We start from the raw sequence: 23,648 nt of genomic DNA on the forward strand, positions 1-23,648 counted from the left end.
TCTTGGGGACTCAAGGATCTCTGGTCGTCATCGAGGCATCTGACCGTGAGTAGTGGACAGCTAGTATCTCTGTTACAGTCAACAAGATGGGCCTCATCATCTCAGAGTGAATGGCACGGCTGCAGCCCTCAGGTCTCAGGTGATAGGTTCCCACGATCCCTCCTCTAAGGGAAGGAATGCAAAAGCCCTGGGAGGGTCCCCCCAGACATCCCCTTGCCAGCGGCCCCCAAGGGATCGCACCCGCAGTCGCAGTCACCTGCTGCGGGGAGAAACAGCCTCTGCCTCCGCCCTCCTGGCCTCGGTCCTGCTCCTTCACCCGTTGCCGGGTCAAGTGGACAGAGCACTTAGGCACGTGGCGTCCTCTGGGATCTGGCCCAGAACTTGTTAGGAATAGCCCCTCAGCTCCCCTCATCTTAAACCCCTTTCTGGGGTTCTGCCTGCAGTGTTCTACCTGTGACCCTCCAGCCACAGAGCAGGTTTGTCGTTTTTGTGTGACGGTCACTATACCCCACACCTTGTGGATCGGGCTTGCCTGACGGGGTGAGGGACAGCCTCCGGGACCCACCTGTGCCATTTGGTTCCACTTGGCGAGGTGCCCGCCCCTCTGCTCAGCTGTGACCGTCCTAGGATGGACCCCCGTCCGGCTAGAACACACGTGTGTAGGTAGTGTCGAGAAGGACAAGGGAACGGACTTCTACCTCGGCTGTGTCCCCTGTCCCTGTGGCCCATCCTGTGCCTCCAGAAATTGGCCTTTGTAAGCCTCTTACAACAGGTCTGTCAAACAGAGCGATTTTATTCTGCCCATCACGCCGACGTCCACTGGGCCCGGAACAGTCTGGCACATCCATCCGCCACTAAAGGGGCCTTACTGGGTCACGGCCCATGCCCTGGCTGGGAAATGCAGAGACAGTAAAAGTCAGGACAAGCGGGGTGGCTCCCTGGAGGTAGGAGCAAGCCAGGTTAGAGTGACTGACTAGCACCTCGCAGAAGGGACAGCAGTCCTGGCTCGCAGTCGCAAAGACACCCAGGACACTGGGTCAGGATGAAGGCCTCCTGGTCAACTATGAGGAATGAGGTTAGGGGAGCCGTTGCCCACTTCCCGTGGATGGGGATCGCAGTCCCCTGACAGGAGCCAGTGCTCCTCGGGGGCGCTTCCTGAGTAACTGGAACGGTTTGAAAGAAGAAAAGGCAAATTCTTTTCTTTGGTTCCACGGCATGGCCACAACACAGACTGGAGGAGGAGACACGGCAGCCTGAGGGACACGTCAGTTATAAGACCCTGTTGCGACGGGACTGGTTTTGCAAACGTGAGGGAAACGGGGAGAAGTACCCAATGTGCAGGGTTTCTGGGCCTTAAGGGAAAATAAGGGCCTGTGCCAGCCTCCTGCCTGCTCTCTCTCAGGGCTGGACATGGGGGGGGGGCGGGTGGGGGGTTGTGGTTAGGGGGTTAGGGAGCAGGAGGGGAGGGAGTGGTGAGGAACACAGGGACCCCACACCCACGCCAAAGGCAGACAGGCAAATGGTGTCCACAGAGGATTTCCAGCCCCAGCCCCATCTTCTCCTGGGTCTCCGTCCCTTTCCTGTTCGGCTGTCCCGGACCCCCTGCTGCGCTCGGGGCTCTATGTCTTGCAACAATATACAGAACCCAGAGGAAGACCAAGGGCAGCTGCCGCTATGGCTGGGGTACAGGTGTCTTTGTCACTGCAAGACCAGAGAGGAAGGGGACCTTGGGGAGCTTTCCAAAAATCCATATACCTATACAGAAAGTTACCAAAATCTTACTTGTGATTGAATTAACCGGGAAGGAGGAAATGCTCCTGTTAAATCAATCCCTCTCTGAGGCGGACAAATGCGGAGTCCTGGGCACCGTGGAGAGAATGGGGACGAACAGCTGAGTAATTCCCGAGCACCGCTGGGCCCATGGGGGACTTCCAGTTCTCAACTGGGGCCCAAGATCCCAACTGGGAACCTAACGATCCCCTCAGAAACTGGTACCTCGGTCACTTCCAGGCCTACGTCCTGGAGGGATTAAAAAGTTTCAAGTCTTGAATCTCGCCAGGCTACGTATCCTGACCCAGGCTCCGGAGGAAAACACGACAGCCTCCTAGAGAGGAGGGAGGCTCTCATGAAACGTACAGCTGTCTCTCCTGATTCTCCCGAGGCCAAGATAGGGCCCAAGACAAAACTGTGATCCGGTCAGCCCCAGATATTTGGGAAAACCTGCAAAAGTTGACCGCCGGCCCTGAGGGGGCCCTAGAAGAGCTCTTCGGAGCTGCTAACTGGGTCTTTTACAACTGGGACCAAGAGGAGAGTGAGGAACAAGAGAAGAGGCTGAGAAGGAATTTCTAGGGTCTACTTGTGGCCTTAGAGGCCGTTACCCATCAGCCCCCACCCCCACCCCAAGGCTCTAGTACTAGATGCCTCGTCTGTGGCCGCCCAGAGCACTGGCAGCCGGAATGCCTTCAAAGGGGACAGCAAAATGAAAGCCCCCAAGCCCTGTCCTGTTTGTGGAGGACCCTGGAAATCTGAATGCCCTCGAGGACCTCCATCTTCGAGGGCTTAGCACCCACAACAGGGTCGCGGAGCTCTTCACGGGGCCTTCCCTGGGGCAGCTTGCCGTTGGGAACCCAGAGCTACGGGTAACTCACGAGACAGGGAAAGCCAGTCCGTTTCCTTCCACCTTCCCTGTTCTCCTCCCCACCCCGGTGCCCACTGCCCAGCCTCCACGCCGCTGGTCAGGGCATTGCTAGACAGCCCAGAACCAGTTTTTTTTTCTCTCCCCCTGGGATGCGTCTGGGGTGATCTAATTTTCTCTCAATCCTTGTTAATGCCTGAGAGCCCCACACCTCCCTTAGGTAGAGATATTATGGGCCAATCTGGGAACACTCATGTTGATGGCCCCTGGACAGACGGGCAGTCACCTCCCCTTGTTAGAGGCTCATACTAATCCCCAGGTCTGGGCAACTCAGCAGTGGGTTGGGCCTTACCTGCAGTGCCCATTCACAAACACTTTAAAGATCCCACAACTTGCCCCTGTCGGAACAAATACCCTCTAAAACCAGAAGCAAAGAAGGGCCTAAAAAAAGCCATAAATAATCTAAAGAAGTGGGGGTGGGGTGTCTTAAAAGAATGCAACAGCCCATGAAACACCCCAGTTTTGGGGATACAAAAACCTAACGGAGTGGAGATTGGTACAAGATCTTGAATTATTAATGAGGCTGTGGTCCCAAGTCATCCCGTCGTCCCCAACCCTTGCACACTGCTGCCTCCGATCCCCCCTGACACACAAGCTCCTTTACAGTCCTAGGCTTACAAGAGGCCTTCTTTCGCAAGCCACACCTCCAGATTCTGTTTCTGTTTGCAGTCGAGGAGCCCACGAATCTGACCGCCCCGTTCACACGGACAGTTCTACCTCGAGGGTTCTGAGATAGTCCCCACTTATTTGGACAGGCCCTGTCCTGAAATCATGCAGAATTTCCAGCTGAGGACTGGGTCCTCCTACAGTGTGTGGACCGTCTCCTGCTATAAGCCCCCTCTGAGCCGAGTATACAAACTGGCACCCAAAAGCTTCTACATTTTTCAGAGTATGGGGGGAATAGAAGGTCTGCCAGCCTAAGGCTCGATTATGTGAGACATGTGTCCAATATCTGGGTCTGGTTCTTTCAGAGGAAGATAGGATACAGCCCATTGCCTCATACCATCTCCTCAAAACCCTTAACCGGTTGAGAGATTTTTCGGGCTTCGCTGTGTACGTTGCTTATGGACACTGGGGTATGGGAAATCGTGTGTCCTCTTTGTCAGCTGATCAAAGGACAGGACGTGCTGGAAACCTGCTCATTAATACTGAACCCAGACTCAGGGCTTTTAAAGACCTCATCAAAGGACGCCTGGGTGGCTCAGTCTGTTAAGCATCTGCCTTTGGCTCAGGTCAATTCCAGGGATCGAGCCCCACACTGGGCTCCCCGCTCAGCAAGGGGCCGGCTTCTCCCTCTGCCTGTCGCTCCCCCTACTTGTGTTCTCCCCATCTCTGTCAAATAAATAAATAAAATCTTTAAAAAAAAGTAAAAAGCTCAGTGCCCCAGCTTTAAGCCTCCCTGCAGGGAGGTCTTACAACTTAGATGTGACAGAGAAGAAGGGAGTGATTTTGGGTATTCTAACCCAGGCCCGGGAGCCCACTCCATATCCAGTGGGATCTTTAAGAAAAGACCTTGACCTGGTAGCCTGTGGGCTGCCAGCGTCCTTTAGGGCCATGCCTGCCTCAGCACCTTTAATCCCTGAAGCTACGAATTAACTCTGGGAGGGATCTTACTGCACACACCCCTCCCCCATAACCGTCAAGGTCTCCTCTCCACGGATAGTGACCACGGGCTCACGGACAGCCGCCTTCTGCCGCACCCAACTCTCTTGCTGGAAGGTCCAGTCGTGCAAGTAAAAACTCGCTCCACTTTAAACCCCGACCCCTTCCTTCCAGAAGAGGGTACAGAGCCAGTGCACAGCCGTCAACACATCATAGCTCAAACCTATGCTGTTGTGAGAACCTAAAAGGGACCCCAACAGAGAATTCGGAGGGGACCCTATTCACTAAAGGAAGCCCATTTGCTGAGCAAGGCACCCGAATGGTTGGGTGTGCTGTGATCACTTTACCACGTCACCCGAAATGAGAAAAAGCGATCCTGTGCTGTCTGGATCGAGCCCCCGCTCCATCCACAGCCCTCACTCAGGCGGGCGATGGAACTCAGTAGAAACAAAAGTGGCAATGTCTATACTGACTCCAAACACGCCTTCCTGCCTTTGCATGCCCGTGGCACAAGGTGGAAGGAGAGACAGTGTCTAACTGCCTCAGGTTCCCCCACTAAATATCACCCAGAAATCACCTGCCCCTACAGGCCATACCCCACCCCCGAGAGGTGGCAGCAAGTGACACCAGAGAGGAACAGGTGAAGTGCTGGAAGGGAACAGCCTGGCGGATGCAGCGAAATCTGCCATCAAGTCTTCGGCTGCCCCTGTGGTTGCCTCCCTAGTCTGGCTGGCTGCAAACCCAGGGGAAAACTTGCTCCTGCACAGAGAAAAAACAATGGGCATCAGAAGGAGGCAACAGCCTCAGCCTCCAGGCCGACTCAGGGTAAGATCATAGGCTTCAGCCCTGGGCAGCGAACCAAAGGAAGGTTGGGAAAAGCCTACATCAAACCCTCCATCTGGGACAGGATAAAACCTTGCAGATGACCCACATGCTTTCTACAGGAAAAAACCTGGACAAAACCTTTAAGTACCTTTTAAAGACTTGTGAAGTCTGCCACAGAAATAACCTGTACTCTCATCCCCAAATCCCCAGAGGCAGACAGTGAGTGGGGAGCTGGCCTAGGGAAGGCTGGCAATTAGCGAATGGATTTCACAGGTATGCCTGAGGCACAAGGGTCCCAAAGCCTCTGGGTTTGGGTAGATAACCTTCCCACGCTTCTGCAGAACCAGAAGGCCTCAGTGGGGGTAAAGGCACTAGTAAGTGAAACCATCCCTCGGCTGGGACTCCCCTGGTCTGTACTCCTCATTGCCTTACTCCGGATTAGAAACGCCCCCGTGGAAACGGGCTTGAGCCCCTTCCAGGTCTTGTATGGGAGGCCCGTCTGTGTAAATGACCGGCTGGTGGACAAGGGAGTCTTTGACTCGGCAAATCATGTCATCCCTCTGGTAAGGTCTCCATGAGCTCCTTGGGTGGTTCCTAACCCTCAGTTCCAAGACAACCAACCTTCCCCGATCATCCCAGGGACCAGGTGCTTGTTAAAGATCTTTTCTCTTTATCTTTGTCTCTAGAGCCTGTCTAAAAGGGCGCACACACAGTCATCTTAGCCTCCCCAGCGGCTATCAAGGTACCCAAGGTCAAGGCCTAGATCCACTATTCTAGAGTCAAGCCCTGGTTTCCAGCGGAAGAAGACAACAGGAAACCAAGATACCACTGCAAGCAAGGAAGGGCTCAAACGCATCTTTAAAAAACAGAAAAGCCAACGACACCAAGCTAAGTACTTCAACCCCTGATCAAAGATGCCGTTGAATGCATTTGTTCTCTTTCTCCTTCTTTCTGTTCCCAAACTTCTACATTGCCACTCATCTGCAGGGACCCAAGGATGGGTTCAACCCAGTGCCACTCCCTTCAATTTGACTGATTGTTGGGTATGTGGGAAAGACTCAGTAGGGACCGCTGTGCCCGCCCCTATCGAGGTCTGGCTGCGGGCTAATTACTCTGTCACTCCTTTTGTCTCCTATATTAATTCATTCCCCAATCAAAATATAGAGCAACTATTTGTTAAAGCTTGGAAGAAGGACATGGAAACCAAAGTAGCCAGTGTCCCCTGGTCCGACAACACCCCAGACCTTGCCTGGCTGGCTCGGCTCCGGATCAGTACCTCAACAACATTCCCTATTTGCTGGGAAAACACCTACACTCCAAACTCGGGGATTTTTGTAGGAAACCTTTCCACGTCCCAGTGCAACTTCACCTTCCAGGTCCCTTCAAGCGCCGCAGAGGAGCCTTGGAATAGCTCCCTTTTCAACTCGCTCAGCGCCTACAAAGACCCTGATCAGCCTCACCTCTTTCTCCGGGCCCAGGATCCCCTAAAGGAAAAGACATCTTTTTGGACCCCCGCTAACAACTCCTGCTCAGCAGGGTGGTCCCCGGTGTCCTGCAATTCCTCTACACTAGGGTTGGCCAGAGGTTTGCTCCTCTCGTCCCAAGAATTCTTCCTGAAAATCTATCCTTCCAGCTCACTTGCCGTCACGGTGGGCGAGCGGCTCCGTTTCGATGCTTCCCTGATATGGAGGAAGTTGTCAGGCGCAGCCTCTACCTCCCCACCGAAGCTTCTCTTTAAGTACGGGTTCCACCTAAGCCTCCGTGCAGAAGACGGTCTGTTCTTCTACTGCGGGAGAAGGGCACGCGCGTTCTTACCCGCGCAGTGGACAGGGCGCTGCTCCCTCGCCTACCTAGCTCCGCTAGGGCCCCACGCCCCTGGGGCCGGCCACATGCCGCAAGTTGGAAACCAGTCCAAGCCTTGGATATAGAGACCTGAGGACTCCCTCTATTTGGAGGGTATGGCCCTCCAGAATCCCCGGGGCCCTGGACCTCGGGACCTCCTGTCCTCCCATGCTCCCATGCAGGGGACACCTACAGCCTCCTCCAGGAAGCCGCTTTTATATTAACAACACAGGTCAGGGGGTGCCTCGTTCAGATTCGTCAGGTAGCCTGGTGGCCCAAATAGAGGACCCCTCCTTCTGGTGGACCTCCCTTTGGGTCCAGCAGAGACACTGACTATGGCCATTAATGGCCCCAGAATTAGTCGTCTTCCTCCTGCTTCCCTTCTGACCTTGTATTCTAAATGCCCTTGTCCAACTTGTTTCTTCTCCTGTCTAGGCAGCCACAGATGGCGACCCTGCCTACTGTAGGGGTCTCAGGACAGACCTCTGAACCCATAGGCACCCCTCCCCAGCAGGAAGTAGCCACAGATCAGTCATCGCCCCTGTTCCTGATGGCAGTTTGGAGTTACCTGTTGGGGGGTGGCGGGAATATGTCAGGGACGGATCGGAGATGGACAGGCAAAGAGCCATACAGTAGGATCAGAGCCCGCAGGGGTAGGATCAGTATCGCCCCTGCTTGGCCGGCCTCACGGGTATTCTTGGACCTGAAGTCTATGGGGACCCAATCAGTCATGACGCTGTCCCTTTCGCTCCCTTCATCATCCCCTTCTCATCACCAAGTCATTAGCCGGAGAGGGTCTTCTGTTCCTCTCCACCCCTGTACACAGCAGCCAACGTTCACTTATTACTCATGGATGTCTTAATGAAAATCAGCTTCTATGGCATTCCTAGTCTGTTGGAATAAATTTATTTTCACAGTCTCTTGAAATCTTTGTATGTCCTACAGTTAAATCTGAATTGCAGTCACACACCAAGACAGACAGCGTAAGTAACCACAGCAATCACAGATAGGAGGTATGTGCTCTGTAGACTCAGTATATTATATAAAGTATCTCCATTATTTATTTTTTGAAAGAGACATGCATGGGGAAGAGGTAGAGTGAGACAGAGAATCCCAAACAGGCTCCAGTTCAGCATGGAGTATGATGTAGGTATTGAACTCACTACCTCGAGATGACCTGAGCTGAAATCATGAGTCAGACGCTTAACAGACTGAGCCACCCAGGTGCCCCTGCATTAGCTCTTAAAATAGCTTTATGAGTTAAGTATTGTTATTATGTTATTCCCACTCTTGATGAGCAAAGGTTTAGAAGACATAAGCAAGTGCCCAAAAGCCAATTGGTAGAAGAGATGCAACTTAAAATCCAATTTTTCTAACTCGAGTTTCAGCTCTTAAGCACTTTCTAAAACAATTGAATAATGGGTGACATTAGTTACAGGAGTTTACGAAATTATGTTAGTTTCAAGAATTTTGGAGTATGAGTCTGTATTTGTTTTCTTTTAAAAATAAAATTCAATGTATGCAAAAATTAATTCCATATGAAATACCTTATGAAAACCAAAATTTAAAAAAATCAAAAAATAGAATGTTTAGTCATTAAAAATTAAAAGGCTTAAAAGCAACTAGAAGCACAGTTTCTGAATTTAAGTACTTGATTTTTGTAGGGCATTCATTGTATTCTAATTAATTTATAGTTAATGCAATCATGATCAGAAGCTCAAAGAGATTTATTTTTCAAAACTGCTACAGTGATTCTAAACGTACACACACACATAAAAGGATACTAGATCAGAAACTTTTGAAAAGAAATAATGGAACCCACAGTGCCAAATTATGACCTGTAAGACAACTACAATTTAAAATTTTGATGTAGTAAACAGAACAGTGTAGGGGAGGAAAAATAATTTCCCCTCTACCCTTCTAGGTGCTATGAACCTCCCCTTATAATAAAAGATTAAGGAGGAAAACAAAGAGCAGTTTAATGACATGGACACCTCATGTGTACATGGGAGATGCTGTGAAGAACTGAGTGGAACCCGAAGAGGCCCCAGCCACCCCTGGAGACACCACCTTCCGCTAACAGATGTTGGTGTGGGAAGGGAGTGCCCAGGGAGCCAGTCTGGGGTTGGCGGGAAAAGGATGGGAAACAAGGTTGTGATGCCGAATTAAGCTGGGGCTTTCCCAAGGACAGGAATGTCTGGTGATTTAGTCATCCTTCTCTTCCTGGTGCAGAGAGGGAGACACTTAGAGGTTGAGAATTTCATAAATGTTAAAATGTCCCGTTAGGAAGATTTTAGAGATTCTCCCGTGTCGGTGTTTCTTAAAAATCATCTGCTCGCATATAGTCCTTATGCCAAAGAGGCGCATTTGGTTGGGGCGGGGGGCGTCTTCTGCTACCCTCCATACCAAAGAGACCTATTTTGAGACAGTATGTCCTGAACTCCAACACTCCTGTTTTGGGGTGACATCTTAGGGTTCCCTTCCAAGCGAACAATCATTCCCCTTCTGAATGAGAGAGGACAGTACTTTGTTGTAAACTAGAAGCCCCTAGTAACGTTCTCATGGGGGAAATTCCTGCAGACACCAGTACGAACCGGCTCAGAAGAAGCCAGACCTTCCACGCGACCTTGCTCCCTCCAGCACACAGTCCTCGGAGCTCGGCCCAGAGGTGGGAGGAGCCGGGGAGCCGGGGTGGGGGCGGGGCCTCGGGGCCCGCCCGCGGTGTCAGTCTTCAACGAGGTCCGACTTCTGCTTATAATTAGCGCTGACGGACAAAAAAGGGCTATCGCCGTGTTGAGCTCACACAGACCGCCTAAGTCGGCATGTCTGGTCGCGGCAAGGGCGGGAAGGGCCTGGGCAAGGGGGGCGCCAAGCGCCACCGCAAAGTGCTGCGCGACAACATCCAGGGCATCACCAAGCCCGCCATCCGGCGGCTGGCCCGGCGCGGCGGCGTCAAGCGCATCTCCGGCCTCATCTACGAGGAGACCCGCGGGGTGCTCAAGGTGTTCCTGGAGAACGTGATCCGCGACGCCGTCACCTACACGGAGCACGCCAAGCGCAAGACGGTCACGGCCATGGACGTGGTCTACGCGCTCAAGCGCCAGGGCCGCACCCTCTACGGCTTCGGGGGCTGAGCCTCCCGCTATTCTCCCCTCCAAAAAAATAAAAGGCCCTTTTTAGGGCTTCCCACCCTTTCACGAGAGGAGCTGAAACTCTGACTAGTGGAGCTCACTGGTCTGCGCGGCCGTGTTGCACTGCGGGTCATATCCCCGGCCTGGTTTCTAGTCCTGCCAATCAACTTTATAGTCAGGAACCTTGCCCCAGTTTGGTTTGGTGTCACAAGTTACAGCAGAACTTGCTCGAAAATGTTGGTCCTGTGAGAGGTTTGGGGGCGTGTTGTGTTGGGCACAGCTTCTTTCAGAAGAGTTTGCTGTTTTATGGACACAAAGGAAAACCCTTCTACCCCCAGTAATATCCTTGCCAGAAATATCCTAGTGGAGAGTTTTAGAAGAGCTGGAAAAATGTCCAGACCAAAACTCGGCAAATGTTCCGTCACTTGGAAAATTCTAAAAGGCAATTTCTAAGTTTGACTATAATTGATCTCCGCTTCTAAATGGGACCCGGCTTGGCAACTCAGGAGTAAACTATTAGCCTGGAGGGACAATTAGTGGCCTATTGCTGGCCTCCATCACTTACCACAAAAAGTAGAGAACTTAATGAAGGTGTTTTCGTCTTTAAGGACAATGATCATAATAGCACTCCTTCAGTATTTACGATGGACGAATGACGAATGTGTTATTTGTGATTGCCAATAAACACTCAGTTACAGTTAATGTAACATTAAGCAAATGTAAGTATGTTCTATCCAATTTTAAAAGTAAAACTAACATTTATATTTTTATCTGGTTAGCAAAGATGTATAGTTTATCTTTGATTTGCTCTTTTTTTCCCTACTGCATGATATATAAGAAAACTTTTCACAATTGTATATGATTAATCACAAATAGAAACTATGTCTCTTCTCATGAAATGAGAAACTATGTGTGGGGGCCCAGTGGCCACTTGGGAAACTACAGAGGAGTTTAGATATAAGTGATACCTAAAAGGTTTCATTATACAAAATGTAGGGCCTGCATTTAGGAAAAGTATTATCAAGAAGTGTTAAGTTTCATTAAATCAGGTTATGAACATTAGTCAGACATCTAAAGACAAGTACTAGAATATTAGCTATAGACATATTTAAATAATATATGGAATATGTAGGGAATGTTTTTTGGGGGGGTTAATAACCAAGAGACTACTATCAAAATTATGCAAGAAATCAATGGAAAGCAGTGTAACTGGGTGGCTCCGTCGGTTAAGCATCTGCCTTCAGATCAGGTCATGATCCCAGGTCCTGGGATCAGAGCCCCACAATTGGGATCCCTGCTCTGCCAAGAGCCCACTTCTCCCTCTGTGTTCCACTCCCCCTGCTTGTGCGCTCTCTCTCTCTCTCTCTCTCTCTCTGTTAAATAATTTTTTTAAAAAAGAAGAAAAAATTAATGGAAAGCCATAAATACATAATTGACCCTCAGAAGCTGTTGGGAAATATAATTAAAAACAAAATCTCCCAGCCTAGAAAACCGCTGCACAAAGGTAGTAGAACCAGAAGTTTTATTATTGAGTAAGCGTTAAACCAGAATGACTATCACAGGCAATCTGCTTTGGGAATAGCAGAGACAAAAAGAAATCTCACTCTGTTGGATAGCTAAATGGACACAAACCATCTGAAACAGAGTAGTGTTACAATTTGGAGCCATACCTTAGCTGAAGTTCGGCCCAAGTCTTCCCAGGAATATGGGAGATCACCATGATTAAAACAGCACTGTATTTCAGAAATGCCTCTAGGGTCCTTGAGGAAACATTCCTGAGCCAGTAGATGGGCTGGATGCACATTTAACATTTGACCTTAACAAGGGTTAAATCTTGGTGAGACCAGATGTTGATGGTTTTAACTTCAGCTTTAAAATGTATACATCTCATCTTCGCTTACTGTTTTTCTATACATTTGGGCAATTACTACTTTCATCTGTGTGTGTGCATTAGCCAAGCTTCCTACCAACACCCAAGTCTTCCCTTTCGACTCTGGGTTTCTTTCTCTACTTCTTAAGACTTCCTCTAGGAGAATCCTAGATTCTAGATTTATGGCCTAATCCTGTGTTTGATTCCTTTTCGACTCTGTACTAAAGATCTCTCCTGGACTAGGGCTGCCTATTTTCATGGCAACATTTCTGTTGTTTCCCTTATCATTTAGCTGGAACGCCTTTTAACTGCATCCCACCCTCACCACCTGGTCTGTGGTGTACTGACCTGTCCGTCCTCTAGGAGCTTGGGTCTCCACTCCCAGCAGACCCCAGCACTGGAGCCAAGGCTGGTCACATGCTTGGTCTCACCAACTGTCCCAACTGTTGCTCTCCAATTAAGTCTACTTAACGCTCATTTGTTTCTTGAGCAGAGGACACGTGGCACCAGAATGCAGATCACTAAACGTGATCACATTGCACGGCCTCCTGTACACGGAGATGCACCTTCTCTGGAATTCAGTGCTGAGGCACCTGTGGTTCTTGCTCCTTGCAAACCCCAAACCTGCACTCCGTCATACTGAGAAAGCCGTTCTGCTCCTGCTCAAGTCCTAAACCCGTTTCCTTCCAACTGTCATGTCAACGTTCCCATTACGGCATTAAAATTCCACTTTAAAGTGTACATGTCCGGGGCACTTGGGTGACTCAATGGGTTAAGCGCCTGCCATCGGCCCAGGTGGTGATGCCAGGGTCCTGCGATCAGGGCCTGATCAGAGCCCCGCATCAGAGCCCCGCATCTGGCTCCCTCCTCAGCGGGGAGCCTGCTTCTTCCTCTCCCACAATCCTTGCTTGTATTTTTTAAGAAATAAAAAAAAAAATTTTAAGAAAAAAAAAAAATAAATGTACCTGCCAAGTGCTAAAGTGTCAACAGCAACTTAATGCAACTCTCCAAAAACCTGCGGGAGAACGTGAAAAACGAAAGGGCTCATGCGTTCTCTAGTTGCACACGGGGAAACCGGGGAAGCTTCTACGAAAACGGGAATGGATGTACTTTCATGGCCCTAATCCGACACTATTAAAGATAAAGCAGCGTCACGGCTCCTGAGATGAAAGAAGTGGGGGCCCTGAAAAGGGCCTTTAGGATTTTCACAGAAACCAAACCGGAGGGCAGAGGCTCAGCCCCCGAAGCCATAGAGGGTGCGGCCCTGGCGCTTGAGCGCGTAGACCACGTCCATGGCCGTGACCGTCTTGCGCTTGGCGTGCTCCGTGTAGGTGACGGCGTCGCGGATCACGTTCTCCAGGAACACCTTGAGCACCCCGCGGGTCTCCTCGTAGATGAGGCCGGAGATGCGCTTGACGCCGCCGCGCCGGGCCAGCCGCCGGATGGCGGGCTTGGTGATGCCCTGGATGTTGTCGCGCAGCACTTTGCGGTGGCGCTTGGCGCCCCCCTTGCCCAGGCCCTTCCCGCCCTTGCCGCGACCAGACATGGCTGGAAGACGACTGCACAGCGTTTTGTCACGTCGCCCGCGCTGCAGGCTTTTATTCCGCTGCCAGCGGACCGAACTGAGAACCTCACACAGCCAAGAAGTGCCACCCCACGGGGGGAGAGAAGTGTGACAAGACCAAAAAAAAAAAACAAAAAAAAAAGTCGTAGGTTTCCTTGTACTGTGTCTTGTTTATACCCGGTAATTATTTTGTTACTCTGTTTGGAAACTTAAAAAAATTGCTTTTCGATGGGAACCCAAGCGTGAATGTTGTGAGAAATGCAGAAAAGGGCAAGTAATAAAATAGCAATATTTTATCCCCCCACACAGAGAACACAGTACTGCTGCCCAGTTTGGAATTTTGGTGAAATAGGGAAGTGCACATCCCCCCCCCCCCCCCCAGAGAAAATTCACATAGTTCCATGTATGGCGTTTTGGAACTTCTTCACACGGATTACATTTTAATCACTTTCCCTTCTCTAAAGACAAAAAAAAAAAAAATGTTTTTAATATCTACTTGTTATTCCTTCTTAAACATTCTCTATAGTACACTTGAGCCAATTCCCTAGTAATTCCTTAATAAGTCACATGTATAAAATAATTATTTTCCCTACTGACTGATGTACCACTTTCAACACTAGGAAATGTAGGGGTCAAGGGCAGGTTAACCTAAAATGAGTCACTTTGACGTGAAGGTTATTAAAATCCAGCATATTTTGTAAAAGCTTTTTACCGCCGCCACAACTGCGTAAAAGGAAATTAGATAGAGGACCTGCTCCAGAAAGAAATTTACCACAAAGAGAACTGTATTATACTGTGAGCTAGGTATAGACGATGGGGACCAGCAAGGCCTGTTGGATCAAAGCCCTTTATGTCCCTTGTTTCCAAGTGGCCCAGCAGACATTTTCTTTATCAGGCATTTGCTCTTCTGTGAATTACATTCCTTCCCTGGAAGGGGCCCCTGGCCCCTTCTCCTTAGCTCAGAAAGACATATATACTTCATTTTGCTTGACTGTCTTTGAAATTTCATGTCTGTATAGATCCCTGTAGTATACTGTTACATTTTATTTTCTCCTGTGCATCTGGCTCATGTCTATTTGATTCTTAGCCGGCTGGAAGGATCTCCAAAAGGACAGGTTATTCCTGCTCCCTGACAGAACTATTCCTAAAAATTCTATTCCATACAAAACTATAGAACTATAGTTTAAGCAATGTCCTTTGCCAAAGGAAATCTACTTTCAGTTCAATCTTGGAAATTTTACACTAGGGAAAGTGAAAAGTGATTATGTCTGTATGATATTCCATCATAAGCATTTTCTATGATACATTTTAAGCAAAATCTCTAGCACTTAACATAATATGCTTTCTATTTTAAAGGAGATCTGTACATAACTTATTTCCTGAGGATAACCTAGAATTGAAATGCTTTGTCTGAGACAGTATAGATTTTTGTGGTATTATATTAGTGTTAGTACAATTTCCACAATTCTCACCACATTCACCTCTGCCAGCAGTTAAGTGTTGTGCATATAAATTTACCATATAATACCAAAGAGGCATATTTTGAGATAATATATTCTACTCCTCTTCAAAATATTGTAACTTGTTTCAGGTTTAAAGGAAAAATTAACCCTTTTGGAATTTTTGTCATCATTGCATCACACTGATTAACTGGGACACCTTTAAAAGAATGGGTTCTTCATCCTTGTATATTGTAAGAGCTGGAAAATTTTCCCTTATTTCCTTCTAGGTTCTTTGGCCGAGCTAATTAAAATGACACAAAACAGATTAATGGGGGGCACCTGGGTAGCTCAGTTGTTAAGCATCTGCCTTTGGCTCAGGTCATGATCTCAGGGTCCTGGGATCAAGCCCCATGTTGGGCTCCCTGTTTAGCGAGAGCCTGCTTCTCTCCTTCTGCCTGTGGTTCCACCTACTTGCGCTCTCTTTCTTTGTCAAATAAATAAATAAAATCGTTAACAAACAAAACAAAACCAGACTAACAGGAGAAAAACATTTAATTTCCTAAGTACAGAAGCCCTGTAAAAAATAAGACTTAAAGGCAGTCAGGCACTTAAGGCTGATATGCCATCCCCAGCTAAGGAATGGGAGAGGGGCCTGGAGCTACAGAGGGGAGGAGGATAATTCAAAGCAAGATAAGAGTAGAGTTTAGTAATCACATATCTGTCTCGACAAGCTGAGCCTTTCACGTTAAAAAGCTGTATCTGTTAATACCTGTCTCTGTTATCAACCCCTTACCTAAATTCTTCCAGGCCGTCAGGGGGAGGGCAAAAGTTTCTCTTGACCTGTGATGTTCTCAGCTGACTTTAGTTCTAAACAGTCCACGTGTCAGTGGCGTTTGGGGAAGACTCGTTCTGAACCCCTTCACTGTCGTATTGCTAGGTTAAAGCTGTGCCCGGCTCACAGTAGAGGGGCAATGAGTATTTGTTGAATGAAGTGTAGGGAAAGAAAAATTCTCTGTCCTCTTTGGATCTCTGCCCAAGAATTAAACTGACCTAAGACAGGTTAACAGAGGAAAAAGGCATACATGTTCTATTAAATTTTTACATGTTACATGTCAGTCATGGAGAAGGAAGTCCCAAAGCAACTAGTCAGGGAGATTTCATATTTTTAGACAAGATAAGTTTGTGAAGAATTGACAAGACAAAGAGGTTTGGGCTTGGGGTAGCCAATTGAAGAAATAAGGTTTTTACTTGTGGCCTTTCAGCCCTAAATTCCCTCTGGTGATAAGAAGTCCTCCTCTCCTTAGGGTACAGGGCGGGTGCCTGTCCCAGAGGACTTTTATCTCCTGCTTTCAGGGGAGGGGTGGGATGGGTGGGGAGGTCCGAGTGACCTTCCCGCTTCTGCAGTTTTCTCAAACTCTTTTAAGCTTTAGATATTCCATATATGCCTGGGTGCTTTGAGGCAGTGAGTTGGAATGAACATGGCAAGTCTCCTTTCCTCCCAAGCCCACTTTCTGAAGCCCCTTTCTTGAGTGCTGATGTCGCACAAGCTGAAAGCCAGACATTCCGGGCTCCCCTCCTTCACCTGCCCCTGTAAGTCATTCCGCGGCAAGGCCTAACCTTTCTGCTGCCTCTTCCCCTTTATCCCACTTTCTTCCCCTTCTCCTCATTCCGACCCTCACCTCTGGCTGGTATTTCCAACCTTTTGACGTGGATCTCACCCACCTTTCCATCCATTCTCAACTGGGTCCCCAGAATAATGGTTCTAATCATATATTTTACAAGATTTTAAAATGCGGCAGAGTCTGCCTTCCCCTAGTAGATAAACTTTGTATTTATTTTCAAGGTGTACAAAGCTCCTCAGTATGGGAAGTTCTTTGCCCCACCTTCTACTTATCGTTCCACATTCCTTTCCCTCCATTCCAGCCTCCAGTCCTGTGAGAGGATTTCCAAGTCCTAGAGCACCTTCCCCTCCCCACCACAGGATCTGCCCCATTCAGCAGCCTCCATTTTGCTTCCCTCCAAGCTTCTTTTTAGAGTTTGTATTTTCTTAACTGTTTCTTTTGAAGATGCTGGGACTTCCCCACTGCAGGTACATTTCTTAGCACCTATGAGACCAGTGTGCAAGAGCGTTATAGGCAAGAGCGAAGAATGGTGGGTGCATCAAGGAAGCAAATCTCCAAGTTAGCTTTAAGAGGCAAACTGGCCACACGTGTTTTCTTGCAATCCACTCCGTGAGTCCTTACTCTTGAGCAAAGACACTAACAGGTCTTCCTGGACTTACAGCAGCCACTAGTCCCAGCACAGCCCCCAGACCAGGCGTCCCTTTAACAAGGGCACTGGACTTCCTGCCGACAGAAATGAAAAGACAGGCTGTGTTCCTGGGAATATTATTTTAGAGAATTGAAGAGGTGGAAAAGAAACGTTTCTGGCTCTTCACTCAGCTCCATGAGAAAGAACTTTCGAACCAAAATGGTTACACTGCTAATAGGCCTTTAACAATGCTTATAATGTTAATAGAAGACGGTGGGCCAAGCGTGGATTCGTCCCGGGGTAACCAGCCTGAGTTAAGTAGGTGAGAAAGTATTAAACAGAACATGGGCCTCTTTCAGCCTGGGGAGCAAGAACTAGATAAACCAGCTGAGTAAGTCTACAGTCTCATCGACCATCCAGGAGCCTGCCTAATGCTTTACACCTGGAGGCAATGAAACAGGCCTACAGAGATCAGCGGAAGGAGCTGGGGACTATTAGGGTTTCTCCACTGGACTTCCAAATAGTTTTGCATCACAAAGATACCAGGTGTTCTTTGCATTGGTGACTTACTAGGCAAAATGTAACACTAATAAACAACTGGAAACTACACGCTAAAATGCACTGGGCAAATCCCAAAGTCAGCTAGAATTCTACAGGCCAACGTCATGCTACTTATGTTTAAAAAGTTAATGTTCACTCTTTACTTATAATCCAAGCTAATCAGCGAACAAGCTCTTTCTTAGAAAGTGTGGATGGCTCTGAAAAGAGCCTTTGGGGTTGGATGACTGGACGCTTACTTGCCAAGTTTACTTAGAGCTGGTGTACTTGGTGACGGCCTTGGTGCCCTCGGACACGGCGTGCTTGGCCAGCTCCCCGGGCAGCAGCAGGCGCACGGCCGTCTGGATCTCCCTGGACGTGATGGTCGAGCGCTTGTTGTAGTGCGCCAGGCGGGACGCCTCGCCCGCGATGCGCTCGAAGATGTCGTTGACGAACGAGTTCATGATGCCCATGGCCTTGGACGAGATGCCCGTGTCGGGGTGCACCTGCTTCAGCACCTTGTACACGTACACCGAGTAGCTCTCCTTGCGGCTGCGTTTGCGCTTCTTGCCGTCCTTCTTCTGCGCCTTGGTCACCGCCTTCTTGGAGCCCTTCTTCGGGGCCGGCGCCGACTTGGCGGGCTCGGGCATGCTGGAGACACTCCGACCGCGCTCAGGAGGAAAGAGAAAGTAACGCAGCGGGCAAAGCGCCACTTACCCGTCTTATATAGAAGCCCTTATGCAAATACGGTGTGAGCTACACTCCTGTGTCTGATTGGTGACTATCCCCCGATTTCGGGCATTAGTGCTGCCCAATCAGAACGCACGGATCCCAGGGTCGCATTTCCATTGGTTGAGATGAAAGTGCCTCCTTAAGGAACGCCAAACCTTGTTTTTCGCGCCCTAGAACGGTTATAAAAGCTACTGTCCTTGCCCCTCCCTTGCTGCATTTGTTAGTGGCGCATTGAGCCTCGGGATGTCTGGACGCGGGAAGCAGGGCGGCAAGGCGCGCGCCAAGGCCAAGACGCGCTCGTCGCGGGCGGGCCTGCAGTTCCCGGTGGGCCGCGTGCACCGCCTGCTGCGCAAGGGCAACTACTCGGAGCGGGTCGGGGCCGGCGCGCCGGTGTACCTGGCGGCGGTGCTCGAGTACCTGACGGCCGAGATCCTGGAGCTGGCGGGCAACGCGGCGCGCGACAACAAGAAGACGCGCATCATCCCGCGCCACCTGCAGCTGGCCATCCGCAACGACGAGGAGCTCAACAAGCTGCTGGGCCGCGTCACCATCGCGCAGGGCGGCGTGCTGCCCAACATCCAGGCCGTGCTGCTGCCCAAGAAGACCGAGAGCCACCACAAGGCCAAGGGCAAGTAGAATCGTGGTTCATCCTGCCACCCCAGCTCTTCCCAGTCTAACCAAAGGCTCTTTTAAGAGCCACCTACGACTCTGAAGAACTGAGCACTTTGAAAAACCTTCATCCTTTGCATTTTTAAAAACAACTTAGCAGTTAGAGGGAAATTTAAAGTTCGCTTTTGTAAAGCCTGAAATTCTTGAAATTCTATGCCTTCATCCCATCTCAGTGTATGGAACATTCTGAAGGCTTGTTTGGGCTCACCAGCATTTGGAATACAGACTATGCATTGCGTCCTTAACTCATGAGAAACAGGTGTTCCTAACCTCCCATATTATAAGCCTCTTAAAGGGATAAATTCTGGTGATGTATTTCTTTGGGGTAGCAGTTTTAAAACCTTGTCCTGGCTCTTGGCAATTAAAGACATTCTGAAGATACACGGATCAACCCAAACCTCCATATGGAGCCAAAGCTATTTGTAAAGCCTTTAGAATTCTGACAGACCTAATGCGGCCTGTTTTCCATTAAAAAAGTCAACAGGTAGCTAATTTTACTGATGATCATTCCTCTTCTTAAAATGTGTTTGTCTTAGTCTTTTTATTGTGGCTTAAAGGTCTTGATGCTCGAATAGAATTAGAGTCTATAATTGCTGGCCTTGGTGACTTCTAGCTCAGGGGTCCTCAAGATGCATGATGCCTTGCAAGGAGCCTATCCTATGGTTTTGCCGGTTGCTAATGAGAAGTGCTGGATGTAGATGCAAAGGGTGGTTTAGTTTATCCCTGCGTAGCTTACTGGTGGTGGGGAATTAGATTAAGACAAAGGGATTATGAGTCATGGTAAATTGCAGACACACAATGCTTTATGCCCATGTCAGAGCCAACCCCTCCACCCCCAAAGTAATAGAACAAGACAGTCGGTTTCTGTTATAATTTTGAATTTCCAGGATAGCAGAAAAATAAAGCATGCATGCTGCAGTGGGACTGCCTGATATCTGCAACTGAAAAATTTATGTAAGGATGTTTTTCTGTGAGGTTACTTGCCTTGGATTGCTCACATGCCAATTTGATTTTTTTCTAGCAGAAAACTTTTTTAAAAATTAAATATTCAAAGAATAAGAAATCGAGAGGAGAGGGTATAGAGTTGAGCTGTCCTGTGTGGTAACCACTAGCCAATCGTGGCTGGCAGTCACTGGGCACGTGGCTAGTCTGACTTAAGGGGTGCGGATCTATGGAATATATTGTACTCTGCGGGGTCGTACAAAAAAAAAAAGGAAGGTAAAATACCTAACAGTTGCTGGCCACATTCAAAATGAATATTTTGGATATATTGGGTTAAGAAAATACTATTTAAAATAATTTTTCATTGTGTTACTTTGTTCTGATGTGAATCCTAGAAAAATTGCTATTTCTTACGTAGCTGGTGTTTATTTATACTGGAAATCGCCGGTAGAAAGCGGACAGAAAACATACATACATATTGAGGTCATGGGCAAGTCACATCAGGGCATTTGGGGCACAAGTAAAAGCTCGAGCCCTTAACCAATCCGGTTCCCGGTTGTGTAGTCCCTTCTGCCCAATCAGCTTCTGGCTCTCACTATAAATACTCTGACCAGCTCGCGCCTTTCACTGCAACTGAGGGTTGGAGTCATGGCTCGCACGAAGCAGACGGCGCGCAAGTCGACCGGCGGCAAGGCCCCGCGCAAGCAGCTGGCCACCAAGGCGGCCCGCAAGAGCGCGCCGGCCACGGGCGGCGTGAAGAAGCCGCACCGCTACCGGCCCGGCACGGTGGCCCTGCGCGAGATCCGGCGCTACCAGAAGTCCACCGAGCTGCTGATCCGCAAGCTGCCGTTCCAGCGGCTGGTGCGCGAGATCGCGCAGGACTTCAAGACCGACCTGCGCTTCCAGAGCTCGGCCGTCATGGCGCTGCAGGAGGCGTGCGAGGCCTACCTGGTGGGGCTCTTCGAGGACACCAACCTCTGCGCCATCCACGCCAAGCGCGTCACCATCATGCCCAAGGACATCCAGTTGGCGCGCCGCATCCGCGGCGAGAGGGCCTGAGCCACACGGTCTCCCACTCCTTCCCAAAGGCTCTTTTCAGAGCCACCACATGTGCTGAAAAGGCCTGTTTCCCTGCACGGGTGTGCCCCATTTCCGGGCATTTCACAGTTGTGGTTTCTAAGTATGTACAAGATACCTTATAGGTGCGTTTTCCTCCTTTGTCTTGATAGGCGGCCCGGGTTGTATTTTACTTAGCTTTACCTGTTCTTGTCTGGCGACCATCTCAGAACAGTAAAGAACTTAGACTTAGCATACAGTGAGACTACCTCCAAGATGTATCCTCCACTTTGTGAAACGGATGGAAAGAAATTTCTAAATTACATGGTACTTTACAATTGCATAGTAGGGTCACAGCTAATTGTTAAAACCATCGACCACAATCAGGCTATCTGCCTTCCTGTAAGTGACTTTATGGTGAGTAGAACCTGGGATGTCCACAGCTGGAATTTAGAATGATGCCATGATTTTATCAAATAGAAATGTCCTAATACCTTCCAAGAAAAAGTATATACTGTCTGTAATCTAGGGAATTTGGAGGAAAGCAAGTGCCCTCCCTTGCAACTCCTTTCCTCAATGCCATGGTGATCCAATCTAAGGCCCAATTTCTAACCAGATTGATGTTCTTGAGTGCAAACAGTGCCTTCCTTTCATATGGGCTGGGAAGCCGCTATTAAGAAGGGCCCACACATTGCGAAGTCCCTGTCCCCACTGAACAATACTCTTGCTGCTGGGTAGAGCCCCCTCTCCTTGAGATATGCAGTCAGTATAATTTTCCAAATTAGTCTTTCGGTTTTGATTAAGTGAAGATTTATTCAGGAGCAACACGTGGTTCTAGTTCCATGGACATTTTTACTTCTGTGGACATGGATACTCCATGCTTCTCAAAACACTCCTTGTGCAAAACTGATCATCTCGTGGCTTTCCACCTAAGCTCTTTCTGGGCTTTCAAGGTTCTCTCGTAACCATATGCCAGGACTTTAGTTTTTCTGTAGGAATGACACACAAACAAATATTTAGTGACACCAGATCATTTGGGCTCTGCTACCATGTAGATGGTGGGAGCATCTACTAAGATATCTCACTGGAGTAGTGATAGTGGTGATCAGTCCGAGATGCATTTAGGGTTCCCTGGAGATCTACAAGAATGAATATGCACATCTGAGCTCAGGAGATACAGTCTGGGATGGACATAAAGATTTGGGAGTCATTAGTCTATAAATAGTATTTTAAACCAAGGGAGTGGCCTGCAGATCCCCTCCGGTTCCATCCTTCTCTTGCAATCTCCACTCTACTGCCAGTATCAAACTTCGTGTCATTTGCCTGAACATTTCACAAGCCAGGAGTCTTGCTCATTCTCTGCTGTGATTCCCAACTTTCCTCTAATTCCCAATTTCCTTTAACCGTTAGGTCAGATGTTCCTTCACACAGATCTTACTCCTCTTTGCGCTCCTAATACCCTATGCTTATGTCTCTTGCTACATTGTATTTTCATTATTTGCTTTTGCCTGATTCTTCCCATTAGACTGCATTTCTTTTGGACAGGCCATGGTTTATTGGTGTGTCCTTAATGCATTGTACTTGATCATGAAATAAAAATTTAAAGAAAGTGTAAGTACATTAAGATTCAATAAAGAAGGAAACAGAAGAAAGTCTTTGTGCCTCCATTTCCTCAGATGGCAAAACTAGTAAGTGGAGTAAATATTCCAATCCTTTCTGAGGCCTAGAATAAAAGGATCTAGCTTTGCCCATATAGAAACATGAACAAAATACCAGGATATTTTACCTCACTCTTCTCAAAACAGCATTTGGCTTTTCTGAAGTGTTCCTATTTTTTTTTTTTTTTTTCAAACTGTGGTTCTCCATCATCAAAATTTGGAATCAAGTTGATAGTATTCAGTGTTGTCCTTGTTACCACCAAGCTTGATACTGCCGTATTCAAGATCTCATTTGGCAGTGTGGTAATCTATATGCTGTCAGGTAGAAAATATGGATAATCAGAATACTACACATCGTATTTGAATACTTTCAGTAAGCATCATTTAAAAAAATTATTCCCTAAAGGCAATTTTTTTAAGATACAAGATTTACTACCTTCCTGCTGATAACCCCAATGGGTTTCTGTATACCATTTAGGGAAACCATTCCCGCATCCCCCCCAAAGCTGCTTTGACTTGATAGTAAAATTTGTCACCCATAAGCCACCCCGAAAGAATATCCAGCTACAGACTTAGGTAATCATCAAAAGTCAATTTATTGTTCTTGTATATTCAATATAAATGACTTTAAAATAATAGTCAAGCTCACAAATGTCAATGTCAACTTGTTGGCATTGGCAATGTATCCTAAATACTGTAGGGATGGAAAATAATTTTTTCTTCTTAAACCTCCCCCCTCCCCAATCCCGTACCCTTCCACCCTACCTGGCTAAAGAAATAAATTGACATGGGACAGATTGAACAGGAGGAAAAGCACGTTTGATTACAAGCGG

General features: G+C 48.4%; 5 protein-coding genes across 5 annotated transcripts; 3 read left to right on the top strand and 2 right to left on the bottom strand.

The window, feature by feature from the left end:
- The first annotated feature begins 9,768 nt into the window (after positions 1–9,768).
- Positions 9,769–10,151, top strand: LOC125102071 (histone H4). Its single transcript, XM_047732776.1, has one exon. The coding sequence runs from the start codon at positions 9,787–9,789 to the stop codon at positions 10,096–10,098; it is 312 nt and encodes a 103-aa protein (XP_047588732.1). The 5' UTR covers positions 9,769–9,786; the 3' UTR covers positions 10,099–10,151.
- Positions 10,152–13,144: 2,993 nt separating this feature from the next.
- LOC125102072 (histone H4) lies at positions 13,145–13,516 on the bottom strand. Its single transcript, XM_047732777.1, has one exon. It carries the CDS (start codon positions 13,509–13,511, stop codon positions 13,200–13,202), a length of 312 nt encoding a protein of 103 aa, XP_047588733.1. The 5' UTR covers positions 13,512–13,516; the 3' UTR covers positions 13,145–13,199.
- Positions 13,517–18,012: 4,496 nt separating this feature from the next.
- LOC125102060 (histone H2B type 1-C/E/F/G/I) lies at positions 18,013–18,446 on the bottom strand. Its single transcript, XM_047732761.1, has one exon. It carries the CDS (start codon positions 18,406–18,408, stop codon positions 18,028–18,030), a length of 381 nt encoding a protein of 126 aa, XP_047588717.1. The 5' UTR covers positions 18,409–18,446; the 3' UTR covers positions 18,013–18,027.
- Positions 18,447–18,699: 253 nt separating this feature from the next.
- LOC125102046 (histone H2A type 1-B) lies at positions 18,700–19,193 on the top strand. Its single transcript, XM_047732736.1, has one exon. The coding sequence runs from the start codon at positions 18,734–18,736 to the stop codon at positions 19,124–19,126; it is 393 nt and encodes a 130-aa protein (XP_047588692.1). The 5' UTR covers positions 18,700–18,733; the 3' UTR covers positions 19,127–19,193.
- Positions 19,194–20,721: 1,528 nt separating this feature from the next.
- On the top strand, positions 20,722–22,786 carry LOC125102038 (histone H3.1). The gene has a single exon (XM_047732726.1). The coding sequence runs from the start codon at positions 20,750–20,752 to the stop codon at positions 21,158–21,160; it is 411 nt and encodes a 136-aa protein (XP_047588682.1). The 5' UTR covers positions 20,722–20,749; the 3' UTR covers positions 21,161–22,786.
- The last annotated feature ends 862 nt before the right edge of the window (positions 22,787–23,648 follow it).

Source organism: Lutra lutra, chromosome 6 (genome assembly GCF_902655055.1).
Source record: "Lutra lutra chromosome 6, mLutLut1.2, whole genome shotgun sequence".
Taxonomy (NCBI): domain Eukaryota; kingdom Metazoa; phylum Chordata; class Mammalia; order Carnivora; family Mustelidae; genus Lutra; species Lutra lutra.

What these genes read in the sequence shown, in the direction of transcription:
- LOC125102071 (XM_047732776.1), top strand. Translation starts at nt 9,787, where the DNA reads ATGTCTGGTCGCGGCAAGGGCGGGAAGGGCCTGGGCAAGGGGGGCGCC.
- LOC125102072 (XM_047732777.1), bottom strand. Translation starts at nt 13,511, where the DNA reads ATGTCTGGTCGCGGCAAGGGCGGGAAGGGCCTGGGCAAGGGGGGCGCC.
- LOC125102060 (XM_047732761.1), bottom strand. Translation starts at nt 18,408, where the DNA reads ATGCCCGAGCCCGCCAAGTCGGCGCCGGCCCCGAAGAAGGGCTCCAAG.
- LOC125102046 (XM_047732736.1), top strand. Translation starts at nt 18,734, where the DNA reads ATGTCTGGACGCGGGAAGCAGGGCGGCAAGGCGCGCGCCAAGGCCAAG.
- LOC125102038 (XM_047732726.1), top strand. Translation starts at nt 20,750, where the DNA reads ATGGCTCGCACGAAGCAGACGGCGCGCAAGTCGACCGGCGGCAAGGCC.